Source organism: Panthera leo, chromosome E3 (genome assembly GCF_018350215.1).
Source record: "Panthera leo isolate Ple1 chromosome E3, P.leo_Ple1_pat1.1, whole genome shotgun sequence".
In the NCBI taxonomy this organism is placed as follows: Eukaryota; Metazoa; Chordata; class Mammalia; order Carnivora; family Felidae; genus Panthera; species Panthera leo.
Genome location: NC_056694.1, coordinates 1,178,686 through 1,196,186, shown reverse-complemented (window position 1 = coordinate 1,196,186; position 17,501 = coordinate 1,178,686). Strand labels below are relative to the sequence as shown.

Below are 17,501 nucleotides of genomic sequence, written 5' to 3'. Positions count from 1 at the left end.
ACCTGGATTGTACAGGAGTCAACAAATCAGGAGAAAAAGGAAAGATTAGGGATGCTGACATTTCCTAGGGGACTCAGCGACGTGGGCCCACTAGACGGAGGGGACACGCTCCCTGACCCCGCCGGCAGGGCACTGGACAGTAAGTATGGGGTTCTGAAGAGAGGTTAGTCCCGAGAAAGTCTGGAGGCTCAAATCGAATCAGTGCAGTACCGGTCAGTGCGCGACTCCCCCACCCTGCCAAGAAAACTTCCAGCTTGGGGAAAAAGAGGAGTGGCGGGGGCTCTCAGAGATCCTGGGGAGGGGCCAGAATTCACCCGGCCACAGGGGCCACATTGGTCCCTCCTCTTCCCCTATACCCGGGCATTCGAGCCCTGAGACCAGTACTCAAGGGTGATGCAGGCCTTACCGGCTCTCCGACCGCGGCCTCGGGTAAGGTCCCCGAACCAGAACAGCCTGCTTACGCGACAGGGATGACAGCGCTCTACCACGTGGCGCTAAGACTCCGGAGTTACCGCACAGGCAGCACTTAGCACAATGCCCGGCACCCACTGCGGCCTCATGGATGCTGGCCTAGGGGAGTGGGGGGCAGATGGGCCTTTGATAGGCCGCCAGCATCCCCGGAGGGCTGGGGACCCCCTCAGAGTGGGGTGGAGAGTCCGCTCCATCCCCGGAGACCGCCCCCGCTGAACACCGCCCCCCCCACCGCTGAACACCCTCCCGACCCCGCCGAACCCCCCCCCCCGCCCCCATAGAGCGCCCCGAACCCCGCCGACCGCCTCCGCGGCGCCCCCACCCTGACCCGGGCCTCGCCGAGGGGCCTCCGCGCCGCCCCGCCCGGCCAGGGTCAGCAGGACGCCCCGGCTCGGGACTGGAACGCCCGCGGGCCACACTCGGAGCCCTTGACGGCCCGCTCTCGGCGTCGGCTCCTCTCCCACAGCCCCCCCCCCCCGCCCCCGGCCGCCACGCGGGTCCCGCAGCCCACAGCCAGGCGAGCCCCGACCGCCGAGCCGCAGGGCTCCCCCGGGACGGCCGAGGACGCGCAGCCGGAGCCCCGCAGGCCGAGGGCCGCGGGTGGGGGCCGCAGCCCCCTGCCCCGAACACGCGGCCCCTCTCGGGAGCGCGGAACCCGGCGGCTCCGGGACCCGCAGGGAGGCCCGCGCGCGACCGGAAGCCCGCAGCCGCACTTCCGGCGGGCTCGCGGGGGCGAGCGGGCGGCCGCCCCCCCCTCCCCCCGTCGCCCGCGGGCGTCACTTCCGGGCGCGGCGCGGTGAGCGCGGGCGGCACGGCGGGTGGGACGGGTCGGCGGGAGCGCGGTCCCCTGCTCGAGCCCGGGAGCGGCGCCGGTCCTCGCCCGCCGCCTGCCCGTGTGCGTCTGCGGGCGGCGCCCCGGCTCCAGGGGAAGCCGGTGGCCGCGCGGACCCTCACCTGCCAGGGCGCGTGCGCGCGGCCGTCGGCGCGCCGCGGGGACGCGGTCTGATTCACTTATCTGTTCTAACGTAGAAGTGCCCCGGAGGAGACCCCGCCATGGAAGGCAAACCTCTGCTGATGTCCCGACAGAGGACGGAAGTGGTGTGCGGGGTCCCCACCCAGGTGGTGTGCACGGCCTTCAGCAGTCACATCCTGGTGCTGGTGACCCAGTTCGGGAAGATGGGCACCCTGGTCTCCCTGGAACCCAGCGACGTGGCCGGTGACATCGGCAAGCCGGTGCTCACCACTAGAGTCCTTCTGGGGCAGGACGAGGTATAGTGGCCGGGAAGGGGTCCCCACGCTGGGCGCGGGGGGTGGGGGAGAGGGGACCGCGTCTGTGGCTCCGTTTTGTCAGTAGGCAAGTCCCCCTTGCCCCCTCTTCCCCCCAGCAGCGACAGCCTTTCCTGGTGCCCGTGCTTGGTGGCTGCCTTTCCCAGCCCGTCGGGACTTTATCCAGCAGACAAGCAGAGACACTGATTTTGTAGTGAGGGTGCCTCGCCTTCATCTTGACCCTGTCACCGCGGCCTGGAGGAGCGAGTGGCTGTCCCTGTTCGGTCTGAAAAGATGGCCTGGCAGATTGGACAGACCCCCGCCCCCTAGCCCGGCAGACTCGTCTTTTGGGAGTCCTAGATTAGAGACAGCCAGCAGGGACCCGGGCATCAGAAGGCACCGAGAAAATAAGTATAATGGTGCGTGTTTAGCATTTTGTGTAGGACCGGAATGTTCTGGAGCCTCCTTGAATCCTGAACTGCTGCCGCATCACACCGGGTGGGGGTCTGAGGCTGGTGCAGAAGCCAGGTGGGTTCCTACGGGCAAAGAGACTCGCGGTTCAGATGGTTTCTGTCGTTCCTTCACCAGCCTCTCATCCACGTCTTTGCAAAGAACCTGGTGACGTTTGTGTCTCAAGAAGCGGGAAACAGAGCGGTGCTCCTGGCCATGGCCATGAAGGACAGGAGTGTGGAGGGGCTGAAGGCCCTGAAGGAGGTGATCCAGGCCTGCCAGGTGTGGTGACCACGCCTGCTCCTCGGCGCGGCCAAAGGGAGACCCCGACACGCTCTCGATTCGGAGGCCCTCCCCTGGCCGGTCCGCAGGAGGAACTGTCTGGCCTGGGTCCCCGGAGCCGGAAGAAATACGCACACCTCAGGCGGACTCTTGGTTGGTTGGGTCGCTGAGTTACCCGCGGTCCGGTGGGAGCACAGCCGTGCAATGTGTCTTGGGGGGCTTGTGAATGGTTCTCAGCAGGGTCCGGGTAGTGGCGTTTATTTGAGAGGCGAAAGAGGAGTCATCAGGTAAGAGTCCTGGTCCTCCACACGCGGGGGCAACTGTTGGAGGACGGCTGTTTCTAATAAAAATAAACGCGTACCCTAAGCGACTTTACCATCCTTCTTAGCAGTACTGAGAAGTTTCAGTCACATGGCGCGAGTTCGGTTCTGGGTGCGTCCGGCGGGAGGAAGCCTCGTTCGGCAGGAAACAGTGTAGTTCACGCTCTGCACACGCTCACCCCACTCCTCTTCCTCTGACTTCGCTGAGCGCGTTTGCGTTGCTGGGCAGCCGTTAACTTCCCTTCCGCGAACACTCCCCGCGGTCCTGCTGGGCGGCAGTCGCTGCGAGGGTGTGGGGCACAGACCCCAGCCTCAGGAGCCGGGGAGCTGTTCATGTCACCCCACGGGCCTGGGGCCAGCCACGGTAGGGCCGCGGGCCGCTGAGTGCCCAGGGAGGGAATCCTGAATGCTGGGGGAAGGCTGCACAAAGGCCAGGAAACAGAAGTCCAGCATGGGAGGGCACGGCTGAGCCCGGGCCCCAGGGCGTTGGGGCTGGCAGAGCCCGAGGGTGGGGAGGGGGCCGATGGCAGGGGCCTCTGGTGCTGAATGCTGAGGCCTCTGAGGCCTCGGGGCTTGAGTCAGGCAGGTTTGCCTTTTGGAAATCATCCCAGGAAACACCTCCACAGGCGGGCGGAGCTACGGGGTAGGGCCTTTGTGCGGCTGGGCCTCTGGGAGGGCATCTTGGGATCCGCGGGGCTCCCCTCGTCCCCCTCTGGCCACAAGGGCACGTCACTGGCCACACCAGAAGCTGGCAGGCTAGATGTTCTGCCATGTGAGTCTGTCCCACAAGCTAGAAGCCCGCGGGAGAGCGAGCGGGGGCTCAGGATCTGCAGGCAGAAACCAGCGGGGATCCCCGTGCGCCCAAGATGGCCTTCTGGGGTTGGGGGGGTGGGTTCTGAAACAGAGAGTCTTAACCTGAGAAACCCTCCAGGGCGGGCAGTGGAAAGATGGGACCGAAGCCTCTGGACCAGCGTGAGTTTGTTGAGGGTGGGGCAGAGGGAAACCTCGAGGGCTCTTTCCGTCGGCAGACGCTGCCCGTGCAGGGCACAGACTGGCCGAGGGAATCCGACCAGACTTCCTGGAGGCGGCACCGACTCCTAAGCGGGGAAGGCGCTTCACTCACCTGCTGCTACGGGGAGCCTGAGTGACCAAGGTCCCGCCGCCCCCTCCTGGTGCCTGCACCTGTCAGGGACACGGGGGGGAACTGAGGCAGGCCCATCCCTGGGAGACACGGGACTCCTTTGTGGCCGGCTTTGCCCCCCTTCCTGGTCTCGGGCAGCCGTGTCCCCAGCCTGACCCCCAGAGCAGGAGCAGGGGCCTGGTGTCCTCAGGTCAGCACTTGGGACCAGTAGTTACCCCACGCCTGTCAGCGTCTGCCCTGTGAAGTCATGACTTGTCCCGTTTAACAAGCAGGGAACCTGAGGCTTGGGTAGGGTCCCGTCTGAGCCTGGGTTTCGGATCCACAGCCTCTGGCTTTCTGTTTGGTCCCTAAATGCACAGCAACAGGACTCACACACGTGCTGCTTGGCACCGTGGCCAGGCTCTGGGGCCCACCCTTCTCAGCCCTCACTCAGACTGGAGGGAGGTCGCCACCCTGGTCACCCACGTGTGCCAGAGGGGGAAACCGAGGCGGAGTCCCGTGGCCGCCCTGAGACGAGGCAGGGGCGCGCTGGTGGACGAGGGCTGGGGACACGGGGCGGTGCCGGCCCTCGGCCGCCCGCCTGGACGGTGGACGTGTAATGGAAACCAGGCCCCCAGCACCTTCCTCAAGTCATCGACAGCGGCCCGCAGCTCGTAAGACACAGACCGACACTCGAGGCTCCCGGCCCGGAAGCCGCCCTGCCGTGCAAATGCAGGCACGTGACTCTGCCCTTTGCCGCGGCCGCGCCCTCCCGGCTACGACGATTCTGGGGAAGAGGGACGCACTCGACAGAGACCGAGAAGCCTCGGTTTCCCCAGGCGGGGCTGTGTGCTCCGCGGACGTGGACGCGGGTGGCGCTTACCCAGCGGTCAGACTGCAGTTCGGCCTTGCAGTGATTTGTGGCCCAGCGTGAATCATGATCTTCGTTTCGGGCCAGTTTGCCAGCCGCTGCAGCCCAGACTGCCAGACGAGGCTCCTTCGTCAAGGCCGTGCCCTTGGTCGACAGGGCGCGATCTGGCCGGCCCAGCGCCACTGAGCTGCACGTGGAGACCCCCGGGCCCCTCCCTCGCACGCCCCCCCTGTTCCTTAGAGGACGTGGGGGCGTGGTTCCAGCTCCGAGCCAAGGGCCGGCAGGTGCCCTTGGGGGTCAAGAGAAGCCAGGGAGGGCGGCCGCTGTCTGCTGTCACCCCGAGCTGCTTATCCAGGGCTTTGACAGAGCCCCGGTCCCCCCTAAACCAGGTAGGACAACTAACCGGGGGAATCAGACGCCGCTCGCGGGACCGGCTCTTCCGTTAACGCCCTGCAGTGAAGTTGGAAACCAGGAGGGGGGCACGCGGGTAAGTGGCCAAGACGATGCCCGTGAAATCCGAGGGCCCTGAGTGCCCAGGGGACGACGGCAGGGAGGCGCTCTGCCCCGCGGTCTGCTAGTGCACGTCCCAACAGGAAGCACGCAGACGCGGTCGCGGGGGGGTGAGGACTGGCTCGTGGGAAGCGAGGACGCATCAATCCCTGAGGACTGTGACAGGATGGGAGGCCCCGAAGCCCCCGGGATGGGGTGCGGGGGGGGGGGGCTTTCGGGAGGAAGCCCACGTCTGGGGACATTTTGATGGGGACCGTGTCTCCGTGAGCCCCAGGAAGCCCAGGCCAGGGGCCAGAGAGCCGGCGGCCGATAGTCTTAGGGGTCCACGTCTCTGGAGGAGGCGTGCTGGGACCCCTGCGCTGGGCCTGCTCAGGGACAGGAGCCCATCCGTCGTGAAGGCAGGTGGGGACCCCGCGGGCCACCTCGATTCCTGGGCCTTGCGATCTGGCGGGCCAAAGTAGGGAGGCAGCTGGAAGGAGGGGAGGGGGAGAGACGCTGAGAGAAACAGGGGTCTCCGAGAGACCACAGGAAGTCCCAGGCCGCGCCGGCTCCCGGGCTGTGCAGGCCCCACGCTCAACCCGCACACGACCTGGGAGCACAGGGACGCCTGAACCCCCTCTGCAGCCGGGAAGACCAAGGCTCAGGGCTGTGCAGGTGAAGCCAGTGGGACTGGGGCCACAGCATCGCCCCGTTTAACCCTCGCTGCACCAGAGGAGGTGGGCGTCAGACTCCCGCCCACACAGACTAGCGATGCAGCCACGGGGGTCAGTGGTCCCGACGAGATCCACACCCAGATGGCAGGGACCCGGAGGCCAGCTTGTGGCCCCCGCTGGACGGTGGCAGGGCAGGGCAGAGGGTGTGGCCCCGGGCGGCACCCCAGCAGGCAGGGCCGGTCCGGCAAGGTGGGCAGGCAGCAAGGAGGAGTTTTCTGGGTCCAGGGAAAGGCCAGGACTTCCCCAGAAGCGACAGCGTCTCAGACCGACCCTGGCTGCCGTGAGGAGGAACCGCGGAGGTCCGGAGGCCTCACCGTGGGGCCGGACATCCCGGCCACCCCTCCCCGGCCTGGGGCCCCGCCACCGAGCTGCTCGAGGGGCCCGGCCGGACAGCCGAAGGAGCCGCCATGGAGGTGAGCTGTGGGCGCCAGTTCACGGGAGGGGTGAGGGGTCCAGGCCGGGGTCCCATTCACTCCAGTGGGGCAGGGGCTCTCAGAGAAAAACGCCCACACCTTGAAATTCTGGGAGTCCCAGCGTCTGTGCCCCACTCCTTCTCCCCTCAAGAGGACAGGGCCCAGACAGGCCCCAGAATGCCACCTGGTAGCCAGAAAGGGTCCTCAGGCCAGCACCCCAGCCCAGCCCCGCATAGAGACGGAGGAGGGCCTCCAGGTACACACCCAGGACAGCCAGCTACCTCTGGGGCAACGGGCAGGTACAGGCAGGCCCTGGGCACACACAGCTTCTCTCTGGAGACGGAGGCGGCACAGAGGAGGGGGCCGCCAGGGAATGCGCAGGAAGGACGGGGGAGCCCCAGAGGAAGGGAGGGAGGCCCCCAGATCCCACGCTGGGGTCCCCCGGGGCTGATTGGCCCAGATGACGAGAGAAGCCTACGGCAGGCGACCTGGCTGGCAGGACAGCAGGACTGAGACGGCCGTCCTGGGCTGTCTTGGGCTCCAGCGGCCTGTGGCCACCTCCAAGAGAAACAGGTGGCAGGGAGCCCGGGGCACGCGGGGGCTCCAAACACAGAGGGAACCGAGGTTCAGAGAGAACCAGAGTCTGCCCAAGGTCACGGACACAGAGAGCGGCGCATCAGGGTCCCACCCCGGTGCGTCTGACCCAGGGCCCTGGCCCAGGTCAGGAGCCAGCGTCCTGGAGCCTCCCTGCTCACCCAAGTGTGTAAGGGGGCCCAGAATGAGAGCTGGAAGGACCCGCCGTGGCCCAGAGGGAGGGAAAAGCGACTCGGGGCCCCGGCTAGTAGGTCCCTTCCGCAGCCAAAGTGATAGGGCCACAGAGGCCCCGCCGCTGCCCCACTTCTCCCAGCTCCCACACGAGTGGCTTAAAGGCCCGAGCGCCCAGGACCCTTGGCTGCCAGTGGCCCCAGTCCAGTCACCCCAGGCCCCAGGCCACGGTGGGTATTAGTTGAGTCAACGGCCGCGTGGGCTGTAAGAAAAGCTCGTGGCAAACCCTGTCTGCCACTCCCCGGGCGCCAGCAGGGGAGGGCCCCCGGGAGAGTCAGAGGACTCCGATGGGGCCGGCCTGGGGGGAGCGAGGTGTCTCGATGCCCCCACCGCCGTGCCCCAGCCCTGCCTCCGCCTGCCCAGGGGTGGGGGTGGGGGGCAGGGAAGGGGCTGCGAGCCTTCAGTGATGTCCCCTGGTGGCGGCCCGTCTGAGAAGGGGGCTGGCCTGGCAGGGCAGGTGAGGAAGGAGGTCCAGGGCCAGCAGGAAGGCCAAGGAGGCACGGGCCGTGGGTCATCAGCAGTGAAGGGCAGGTGTGGGGATGAGGGCTCCCAGGTCTCAGCCGCCCCACAGCCCAGCCAGGACCTGCCGGGAGTCCAGGCACCTGGTCACTGTAGACAGGGGTCAGAGGCCCCGGCTGCCCGGATCTGGGCAGGCAGGTCCGTCCTGTGACCGGCTCGGTCAGCGTCCAGCCCCAGGCAGGGAAATCAGGCCTGGCCGGCCCACCACCTCTCCTGAGTGTGCGTGGACCGTGACACCCGCGGCCAGGGGTGGGGCCACATTCAAACAGCCCCACGGGCAGCCAGGTGGCTGAGGAATCAGCCGTCCTGGCCCCCACGCCCCCAGGGCCGAACCCCAGCCCCCACCCAGCTCCTTCCCCTGCCGCCCTCCCACGCCCCACCCACCCAGGCTCCTTCTCTCCAGGGAGAGCCCTGGGGCCGGACCCTTTCCCTGAACTGAGAGCAGGCCGAGGGGGGTTGTCCCAGGCCCCCACTGACGGCAGGTGTACGACAGGCCGTACCCCAAGGAGCGGCGGGAGAACTCAGACTCGTCCGCACAGATGAGAAAGCAAAGGCCCAGGGGGGTGAAGGTCTCTGCTATGGTGACAGCCCAGGGCATGGGCAGAACAAGGCCCCGAGGGCCGGGGCTGCCCCCTGAGCGACAGGTCAGGACCCGGAGAAGGAGGGGAGGGGATGGCCCCCCCCTCGCAGGGTCCCAGGCTTCTAAAGGGCACGCATGGCTGGCGCTGGTAGGAAGGCAGCCATTTCCCAGAGTGTGCAGGAGGCCCTGGAGTGGGGACCCCTGGAGGCCTTCCTGGAGGCAGTGGCTGAACAAGAAAACTTGAGGGCAGACCTGGCCTCCGCCATCAGAGCAGGGGTGGCCTTGGGCAGAAGAGGATCCCGGACGCCTTGTCCCCACCTGCTGCTGTGCCCCACAGCGTTTCTGCCTTTGAGAAGGCGGCGCTTGGAAAGTCCCTCCGTCTGGGTCCAGGGTCCAGGGTCCAGGCCTCGAGCCTCCCCAAAGCCAGGCCCTTCAGTGCCCTCCCAGAGGCCTGGGCCTGCTGACTCCAGCTAGGAAGTCCTTCTGACATCTAACCACAGTGCCCCTGCTGCATTCCCAGTCACTCCAGCAGCAGCCTGGGAAGGATGTAGGCCTGTTTCCCCGCCTGTAGCACGAGTGGGTTCCCCAGGCCCCTGCCAGCCCCGTCCATGTCCCAGAAGCTGAGTCTTCTCCCTCGAGGGTCCCCAAGCTATTGTCACCAGGGGCGATGATGGGTGCTACCTCCAGAATTGCCCCATAAAGATGACAGCCACGTCCACGGCCGGCAGTACCACCCTGCACACAGCGACGGACGCTCCTGCGGGTCCCGGGGCACCGGCTGGGAGCTGGCATCGAGGGATCAGGGCACACCAGACTGCCTACCCCCCATGTCCGGGGATGGGCACGGCAGCCCCTGTGCAGGGGGTGGGGGGCAGCACAAAGCCAACAGGTGGACAGGAGTGCAGGTGGGATTTGAAGAGGAGACAGGACCGAGTGGGTGACATGCGAGCCTGCGGGACGAGGGGACGGCTGGGAGAAAGGTCGGTGTGGAAGGTTCCAGGCAGTGCTCAGAGGAGGCCCGCTGGGGGTGATGCGGAGTGGGGGGCAGACTCAGGCAAGGCCTGTCCTCGGGGGGCTCCCCCGGGGCTGGTGTGTGCAGGGGTGGGGCCGCAGACACGCGGATGAACCTCTCTGAGCCCCCCACCCCTACATCTAAAAGGGAACGGTAATTCCAACAATTCAGCCCTTGACCCCATCGCCCAGGTCTGCGGGGAGCGTTAGGTGGCACAGAGGACACGGACGGGGTGTCCCCATCACGGGCACAGAGCAGGCACTTGGTCCTGGTACCCACGGCCGCAGCATGAACGCGTCTGCGACCAGAGCATGGCCCCGACCCCGACGCCCCCTCCAGAGACACAGCAGAGACAGCTGTTCCCCAGAGGGCCTCTGGGCTCAGGGTTGAGCCCAGGGCAGCAGAAGCCAGGCCCCCCAGCGAGCCCAGTGACCTGTCTGTCCCCCTCCACCCTTCCACCCTGGAGTGTTTCCAGCATACCTGTGGGGGACAGGGTGAGATTCTCACAACGCAAATTCACCCATCCTTGAAGCAAACCGTTTCACCGCATTGAGTGCAGCGGCCTGCCTACCTCGGTCCATAACTTTGTCATCGCCCCTCACGGAAACCCGTGGCCCCATGCAGCCCACGCCCACCCCACCCACCGAGACCCCTCCTGGCCGCCTGGGGCCCAGGCAGGAGCCACCTGACCGGCTGGCACAGGCAGGTGAGGGCACCTGGCGGCCTGTAGGATCCTGGGAGCCAGCTGCCGCCGGCCAAGATAGAATGTCAACCGCGGGGGGAGGGGACAGGCCTCAGCTCCTCCCACTCCTGCTGGGCCCCTCCCTGCAGGCAGCAGCTCAGGTGGGCTACCCTGAAGAGGAGGCTGAGGCCGCCCCTCCCCAAGCCCGATACGGCCTCCAGATAGCAGCCCTTCCCCACCCCCGTGGGGCTGCCACCAGGGCCACGTGGCCACACAAATGACCAGCCAGGCTTCCCTGGAGGCCGGGCCTCCCAGGGCCGGGCCTGAGCTTCCTGCCTGAGAGGTAGGCGCTGGGTCGCTACGGTGGGGCCGGAGGGAGGGGGAGAGGCCCGGGAAGGCCTGGATGGGAGAGGGGGAGGTGCCCGGTGCCCCAGCTGGCCGGCAAGCAGCTGGAGAACTGGCATCCGGGGCCGGCGAGCGGGCTCGGGGCGGAGAATGGCCCCGCAGCAAAGCTGGGCACCCCGACAGTCCGGCAGGTTCCGGGGAGCCGGTGGGTGCCGGGCCGAACTCCCCATCGGCTGCCGCGGGCAGTGCTGTCCGACTCCACCCTGGGCAGCCAGGGCAACGGGGGCTCCCCCGCTTTCCCAGACACCTCCGGCCCCTAACGTGTGGGGTCCCCGCAAACCCGAGCAGTGGAGGCGGGCACCACCCCAGGGAAGGAGGGCGTCCCGGGCCCAGGCCTTGGAGCCGAGTTCCTGTGCACGGAGCTGCCCAGGGCTGCCCGGGGTCAGGGGAGCGGGCCAGCCGGTCAGCCTCCGGCTCCGCCTGCAGCGACGGCTGCCCCCTCCCTGCCCCCGCTCCCTCCTCCCCGGGCTGCTCCCAGCTGCCTGGGCCCACCTTTGCCCTCGCTCCTCCCCGCATCCTCTCTCACCTCTGCAGATGACTAACGCCTCGGGGCTCCTGGGAACATGGCCACGGCCCAGCCCCGGGCCGGCTGTGCCCACCGTGCCCGCCGGGCCGCAGATGGACCGCATGGGGAACAGCTCCCAGGGCGCCTCCCGGCTCTTCCTCACCACCGCGCTGGCCCGCGGCATCTCAGGGGTCTTTGTGTGGACCGCCCTGGTGCTCACCTGCCACCAGGTAAACCCTCCCCCCTGCGTCTCCGGGTCCCCGCTCTCCGTGGGACGTGGTCCTGGCTGGCCCTGCTGGCATCTGGGACCTCCAGCCATGAGCTTGGGGCAGACATCAGAGGCGGCAGCAGGCCAGGGCACAGGGGCAGGAGAGGGGGCCTTGTCCAGAACGTGGCGTGTGGGAGCCAGGGATGGGAGGTCTGTGCCAGGGACAGAGCTGGGCTGGGAGGACAGGGCGTAGGGGGGCCGCCCCCTCAGATTCAGGGAAGCAGAGGAGCCCCCGGCCCCAGGCGGTGACAACCCCCGGCAGACAGGGCAGCCCCCCCAGAGGGGGGATGGCCGCGCCCAGCAGCGAGGAAGAGCGGGCGCGGGCAGCAGGTCTTGGGCCTGAGCGCAGGGGCGGGGCAGTGGAGAACGGACATTCGGGGAGGCACCGGGGCGACAGCGAGGTGGGAGGCCAGGGAGCCGGCCGTCTGGGCAGAGGGCACTCAGGACGCAGAAGAGCGGAGTTTGGCTTTCAGCCTGGGGGGTGTGGGAGCCAGAGAAGGCGGTGGGGGGGGGGGGGGGGCTGGAGGGGGGCAGTGCCGAGAGCAGAGCTGGCCTGCAGGGTAGTGCAGCCGGCACTGGGGGAGGAAACAACTGGCGGGGGCTCCGGGCCAGCAGGCAGGGGGGTGGGTGGCCCAGAGGCCTCCAAAGCACGGAGGGGTGAGCAGACTCCCACCTCGATGAGAGCTGCCTGCTGTGTGGCCTCAAATCACCACAATACATGATAGACACAAGGGTGTGATGGGGGCCAGTGGAGCAAAGTGCAGCTGAGAGCGGCAGGGGCCATCAGGGAAGACAGCCTGGAGGAGGCAGTGTTTGCACCGCCCCTGGACAGGTAGACCGCACAGGCGGGTGGTGCCTACTCCTCAGTGGAGGAACGGTGTGGGGTCTTGGGGAGGCTGTGATTTATAGAGCAGAGAGCAGCAGAGTCCTGGGTCCGGGTGTCCGGGTCTCGGCTTCCCCCGTCTGCGTAACCCTAACCTTCTGCAGCGCTGGCGACTGTGTGTGTGTGTGTGTGTGTGTGTGTGTGTGTGTGTGTGTGCACGTGCGCCCGCGCGCGCTTCCTGGGCCCCCACCGCCTAGACAGGGCAGTCAGGGACCCCCCTCCCCACCATGGAACGCAGCTCCCGTCCCCGCCCACACTGCCAGGCCCCCGGAGCTCAAGGGCAGCTAGACTCTGCCCTTCCAGAGCCCAGAAGGACAGAGGGAGACGCAGCCTCTCGCTTTAAAGACGGGAAGGCAAGGCCGGAGAACACGGGGAGTACTTGCCAAGGCCACCCAGCCGGGCAGCGCCAGCACCGGGCAGAATCCACGGCTCCTACTGGCTGGTCATGCCGGGCCCCTCCCACTGCGCCAGCTGGGAGTGAGGGACTGATAAGGAGCCTGTCCCCCGCCCCCGCCACTCCCTGCGGGGTCCGCACGGGGCTCCACACACAGCCTCCCCGTCAACCGCCCTCTCTCCGCCTGGCACTCAACGGCACCTCCTCTGGGAAGCCTTCCAGAGGTGCTGTGGGACCACAGCCAGCCCTGTATACCCAGCGCCCTGGTGCATCTTCCTCGTTAAGACCCCGTCACTGGTTTTTCACGTCCTCACAGACGACGTGGAAAATCAGGAAAGGTTTATCGATAAACAGTGATCACCTGTATCTTCCTACCGTCTTGGAAAGACAGGGATCTTTCCTTTTGGGTCTGCCCTGCGTTTCCAAGGCGTGCGGGGCCGTCCCTGGTTTGTCTTCTGGTGTTTACTCGGCACCTGCTGGAGCACGTCCCCGCGTGGGCATCTCGGGACGCCCCCTCCGCTGGCTGTGTGGGGCTGCTCTGGGGCAGCCTGGCCCCTCGGCCGCGTATCCGCTCCGAGGGACAAATCCCGGAAACGGGTCAGGGCCCCGGCCCCGGCGACGGCCCGCCACGCTGAAATGCCAAACTGCCCGCCCAGGGGCCACGGACGGCCCCTCCCCCAGGGAAGTTCTCCTTGGACGAGTGAACACACGAGTGCGTGCGTGCGTGCATGCGTGCGCGTGTCCGCTGAGAAGGGGCCGCCGCGCCCGGCGAAGTCCTCGCTGCTGCCTCCCACCGCCCCTCTGGCCTGTCGTGCCCACGCCTCCCTGGCTCTGTCCGCCCAGATCTACCTGCACCTGCGCTCCTACACGGTCCCCAACGAGCAGCGCTACATCATTCGCCTGCTCTTCATCGTGCCCATCTACGCCTTCGACTCCTGGCTCAGCCTCCTCCTCCTGGGGGGCCACCAGCACTACGTCTACTTCGCCTCTGTGCGTGACTGCTATGAAGGTGAGCGCCCCCTGGCTCCGGGGAGGGCCCGAGGGACGCACAGCCGGCTCCGGAACCCCACCCTCCGGGGCCGGGAACCCCACCCTAGGGGGCGGGGAACGGCTCCGTCCAGCCCGGTCCAGCCCTGCGGGAATCAGACGCCTGAGCCTGACGGTCAGGATTTGGGATGCGAGGGCAGGGTCCAGGCCCTGGGTGGGGCATCGCTGCCTCAGTGACCGATGAGGGCTCCGCCCGCCCCGGGGTCACCGGGGATGGCGTGGGCTCCCAAAGCTGAGTGAGGGTCCTGGGCGTGGGCACACAGGGGGTCAGAAAGCCCTCCTGCAGCCGGGCGTCCCCGGGGAGCCCAGGCTCACTGCCGCCCACCCTGCCCTGCCCCTCTGCAGCCTTTGTCATTTACAGCTTCCTGAGCCTCTGTTTCCAGTATCTGGGGGGCGAGAGCGCCATCATGGCCGAGATTCGGGGGAAGCCCATCCGGTAAGCCTCTCACCCCGGAGCCCACGGGGGTCCCTCCACGCCCAGGGCAGCAGGGAGGGTCTGGGGACGCGTCCTCCCGGAGCTCTGCTTCAGGGACTGGTCACCCCAGGTCAAGCTGCATCTATGGCACCTGCTGTCTCCAGGGCATGTCCTACTCCATCGGCTTCCTTCGCTTCTGCAAGCAGGTGAGTGGGGGTCTTGCCTCCCTCTGCCCTCCCCTCCCAGCCACTGCCCTGAGCGCCCCCACGCTCCCCTCCCCCACCCAGGCCACACTGCAGTTCTGCATCGTGAAGCCCATCATGGCCGTGGTCACCATTGTCCTGCAGGCGTTCGGCAAATACCACGATGGGGACTTCAAGTAAGGCCAGGCCGATGTGCCTGCGGGGAGGGGGCGGGCCCGGCCTGGTGGGGGCACCGTGCTGGGCGGAGGCAGGCAGGGCCTGGGGGAGGGCTCAGCCCAGGGCCAAGTCCCCATGTGAACGGACAGGCCTCGCCCTCCTCTCGGGAACCCGCCAGGGCAAGGCCGTAGCAGGCAGACCCACGTGTGCCAAGGACCCCAGGACCTCGCAGCCTGCAGCCGGCCCACCCGGAGGAGAACGAGGCGGGGGGGGTTAAGGCATTCAGGCGCGGGGCGCCGCCGGGGACCTCCCTGGTACCAGGAGCCCTGTGCCAGGTCCACGCCCACGCCAGCCCGTGCACACGCACAGGCACACACAGACCCAGCTCGCACGCACGTGTCCACACCCACGCCAGCCCATGCACACGCACGGACCCAGCTCACATGCTTATGCGCACACAACACTGACTTGTGCACGTGAACACACACCCACAGGTCACACCAACATGCACACACATGTTCACATATACCCACCCGTGTGTCCACGAGGTAGAGGCCCGCTCCCGCAGGCCATGCCCAGGTGGACAGAGGAAGAGAGACACAGGGTTTCACAGGGAGAAAGGCTACCTCCTCACTGCTGTGGGGGGCACCCCAGCTCCCTCGCTGTTGCCCTTGGGTACCGTCCGCCCGCCACGCAGGGAAGGTCCAGGTCTGGGTTACTGTCGGTGCCCAGGCTGGAGCGCATGGGCCAGTGATAACGGCCGAGACTGTGGGGAGGGCACGGGGCAGGGTCCTGCCCTGACCCCCGACCCCTGCTCTGGCCCCAGCATCCACAGCGGCTACCTCTACATCACCCTGGTCTACAACGTCTCTGTCAGCCTGGCCCTCTACGCCCTGTTCCTTTTCTACTTGGCCACGAGGGAGCTCCTGCAGCCCTTCGAGCCTGTCCTCAAGTTCTTCACCATCAAGGCCGTCATCTTCCTCTCTTTCTGGCAGGGTGGGTGGGCTGTTGGGGCAGGGGCTGGAGCCCAGAGCCTGTCCCAACCCCATCTCCGCCCCGGTTCCCCGGGTGCCCTTAGGCCTGGCCTCAGTCTCTCTGGTTGTAGCACAGGTCAGTACGACCGCTCCCTCAGCCAGAAGCCACACAGCCCCTGGCGCAGGGGAAATGTCGAGTCCCTGTCCAGTAGGTCTGGCCTGTGGTGGATGGAACGGACAGGCAGAGGCCCTGGGCCAGGCTGGGGACACTCCCAGACCCCACTCTGCAGAGGCGGGGGTGGGGGTGGGGGGGTAAGTGTCAGGCGGGCCCCAGCTCTGGGACCAGGGAGGTCAGGGCAGACGCTTGGGGAGCGCCCAGATGGCCACCGTGCTGAGACCCTGGCTTTGGAGGCACCCCTCCCCGTGAACGTCAGCCACCCCCCAACCCCCACCGTGGGACAGGACCACACGGATGGGAGGTCCCAGGGCCTGACCCTCGTCCCCTCTGCAGATCCCGCTGAGCTCACAAGGCCCGTGTAGGGCGGGTGCCTGAGCGGCTGTCACCACCCCCCAGGGATGCTGCTGGCCATCCTGGAGAAGTGCGGGGTCATCCCTGAGGCCCAGGTCATCGACGGGAGCAAGGTAGGGGCCGGCACGCTGGCCGCGGGCTACCAGAACTTCATCATCTGCATCGAGATGCTGTTTGCCTCCATCGCCCTGCGCTACGCCTTCACCGTCCAGGTCTATGCCGAGAAGGAGAGCTCGCCAGGTACGCGGGCCCCATGGGGGGTGGGGGTGTGCGGAGGGCCTGCGGACGGGCCCAGGCAGCCCCGCCTGCCTCTGGCCGCACCACATCTCTGTCCCGCCCTCCTGCACGGGCCCAGGGGATGTCAGCAACACGGACAGGGAGACAGCCCCATCGGAGGCTAGACGGGTGCGGCGTCTGCTTCTGGCCCAGGGGCAGCGAGGTGCACGGCTCCGAGCTCGGGGTGAAATGGCTGGACGGGACGTCTGGGCCCCAGGGCCCCGGGCATCCCTAGCGAACGACGCTCAGCGGCAGAGATGGCCTGCGGCCCCTCCAGCAGCCTAAAGTGACAAGTGTGAAGGGCTCACTGTAGGCCAGAGAGAAGACAGGAGCCAGCCTGGGCGTCTTCCCCCTGTGGCCCCTGGGGAGTCCCGGCTGGGACAGTCCCAGGGTAGAGGAGCCAGGCTGGGATTCAGAGGTCCTGAAGTGCCCCCTACTGGCCGAGCCCGGGGCCTGGGGATGCCAGACCCCAGCCCTGGGCAGCCCCGAGGCCGGTGGGGGCAGGGCCGTGTACCCAGGGCCCAGGCCCCGGATGGGGGGCGGCTGGGGGGTGGGGGGAACAGCTCCAGAGCGCCCTGGCCCCACCCACGTGCTGTCTGCCCCCAGCCCCCGAGGCACCCATGCACAGCATCTCCAGCGGCCTCAAGGAGACCATGAGCCCACAGGACATCGTGCAGGACGCCGTCCACAACTTCTCACCCGCCTATCAGCACTACACCCAGCAGGCCACTCACGAGGCCCCGAGCCCTGGTGCCCACCCCAGTGTGGCCGGAGGCTCTGGCGGCCTCAGGAAGAGTCGCAACGTGGAGAAGAGAATGCTGATCCCCGCAGAGGACCTGTAGGAGGGCCACGGGGGTCCCCGGCCGCCTGCCTGGACCAGGCTGCCCAGGCCTCTGGGAAAGCACAGGGCCCCTCACCCTCTTGCCAAAGGTGAAGCCCCTCCTGGGAGCCCTGATGCCAGGCCGGTGGCACCACTTCCCGGCCTTCCTCCCGCCAGCAGGCCCGTGGCCCCAGGAGAGGGCGCCTGAGTTTATCTGACGAACCAGGAACCCACCGGGCTCACCTGGCCGTCATGGGGCTGTCGTGAGGCAGGCACTGGCAGGGCAGGGGCGGATGGACGGACCTCACTCTGGGCCCTGGGAGAGCGAGGCAGCCCCACCCTGAGGACGCCGGAGCTGTAGGCGCTACGGGCCGGTGGGGGCAGGGGACTGGGCTGGGCAGAGGTGCTTTGCACCCCCTCCAGCCCTGGGGATTCCTGAAAAGCCCCCACCCGGGGAAGGCGTGCCTGATGAGCTCTGGGAGGCGCCCAGGGCCACCTGCACAGAACCTTCACCCTGGGCAGCCCGCGAAGCGTGTGGGGCTCCTGGGGGCATCACCTATTTATACATAAACAGCCTGCGTTTTCTAGTGAC

General features: G+C 67.6%; 2 protein-coding genes across 6 annotated transcripts; both read left to right on the top strand.

The window, feature by feature from the left end:
• The first annotated feature begins 280 nt into the window (after positions 1-280).
• On the top strand, positions 281-2,842 carry PSMG3 (proteasome assembly chaperone 3). 3 transcript variants are annotated; one of them, XM_042921934.1, is made up of 3 exons: positions 281-429; positions 1,504-1,740; positions 2,326-2,842. In XM_042921934.1, the coding sequence occupies exons 1-3, from the start codon at positions 394-396 to the stop codon at positions 2,476-2,478; spliced, it is 426 nt and encodes a 141-aa protein (XP_042777868.1). In that variant the 5' UTR covers positions 281-393; the 3' UTR covers positions 2,479-2,842. The 3 variants fall into 3 exon arrangements, with proteins under 3 accessions (XP_042777868.1, XP_042777867.1, XP_042777869.1); XM_042921933.1 differs by having other exon boundaries at positions 1,501-1,740; XM_042921935.1 differs by lacking the exon at positions 281-429 and adding an exon at positions 1,174-1,267 and having other exon boundaries at positions 1,501-1,740.
• Positions 2,843-10,175: 7,333 nt separating this feature from the next.
• Positions 10,176-17,501, top strand: TMEM184A (transmembrane protein 184A). Of its 3 annotated transcripts, none has more exons than XM_042921932.1 (9): positions 10,176-10,377; positions 10,974-11,174; positions 13,333-13,498; positions 13,882-13,972; positions 14,082-14,157; positions 14,239-14,330; positions 15,137-15,306; positions 15,859-16,053; positions 16,696-17,501. In XM_042921932.1, the coding sequence occupies exons 2-9, from the start codon at positions 10,974-10,976 to the stop codon at positions 16,929-16,931; spliced, it is 1,227 nt and encodes a 408-aa protein (XP_042777866.1). In that variant the 5' UTR covers positions 10,176-10,377; the 3' UTR covers positions 16,932-17,501. The 3 variants fall into 3 exon arrangements, with proteins under 3 accessions (XP_042777866.1, XP_042777865.1, XP_042777864.1); XM_042921931.1 differs by lacking the exon at positions 10,176-10,377 and adding an exon at positions 10,410-10,584; XM_042921930.1 differs by lacking the exon at positions 10,176-10,377 and having other exon boundaries at positions 10,464-11,174.

What these genes read in the sequence shown, in the direction of transcription:
- PSMG3 (XM_042921933.1), top strand. Translation starts at nt 394, where the DNA reads ATGCAGGCCTTACCGGCTCTCCGACCGCGGCCTCGG. An exon ending in CTCTCCGACCGCGGCCTCGG is followed by an intron (nt 430 to 1,500) that starts GTAAGGTCCCCG and finishes GTTCTAACGTAG; the next exon opens with AAGTGCCCCGGAGGAGACCC. An exon ending in TCCTTCTGGGGCAGGACGAG is followed by an intron (nt 1,741 to 2,325) that starts GTATAGTGGCCG and finishes TTCCTTCACCAG; the next exon opens with CCTCTCATCCACGTCTTTGC.
- TMEM184A (XM_042921930.1), top strand. Translation starts at nt 10,530, where the DNA reads ATGGCCCCGCAGCAAAGCTGGGCACCCCGACAGTCCGGCAGGTTCCGG. An exon ending in ATTCGGGGGAAGCCCATCCG is followed by an intron (nt 13,973 to 14,081) that starts GTAAGCCTCTCA and finishes TGGTCACCCCAG; the next exon opens with GTCAAGCTGCATCTATGGCA. An exon ending in CTTCCTCTCTTTCTGGCAGG is followed by an intron (nt 15,307 to 15,858) that starts GTGGGTGGGCTG and finishes ACCACCCCCCAG; the next exon opens with GGATGCTGCTGGCCATCCTG.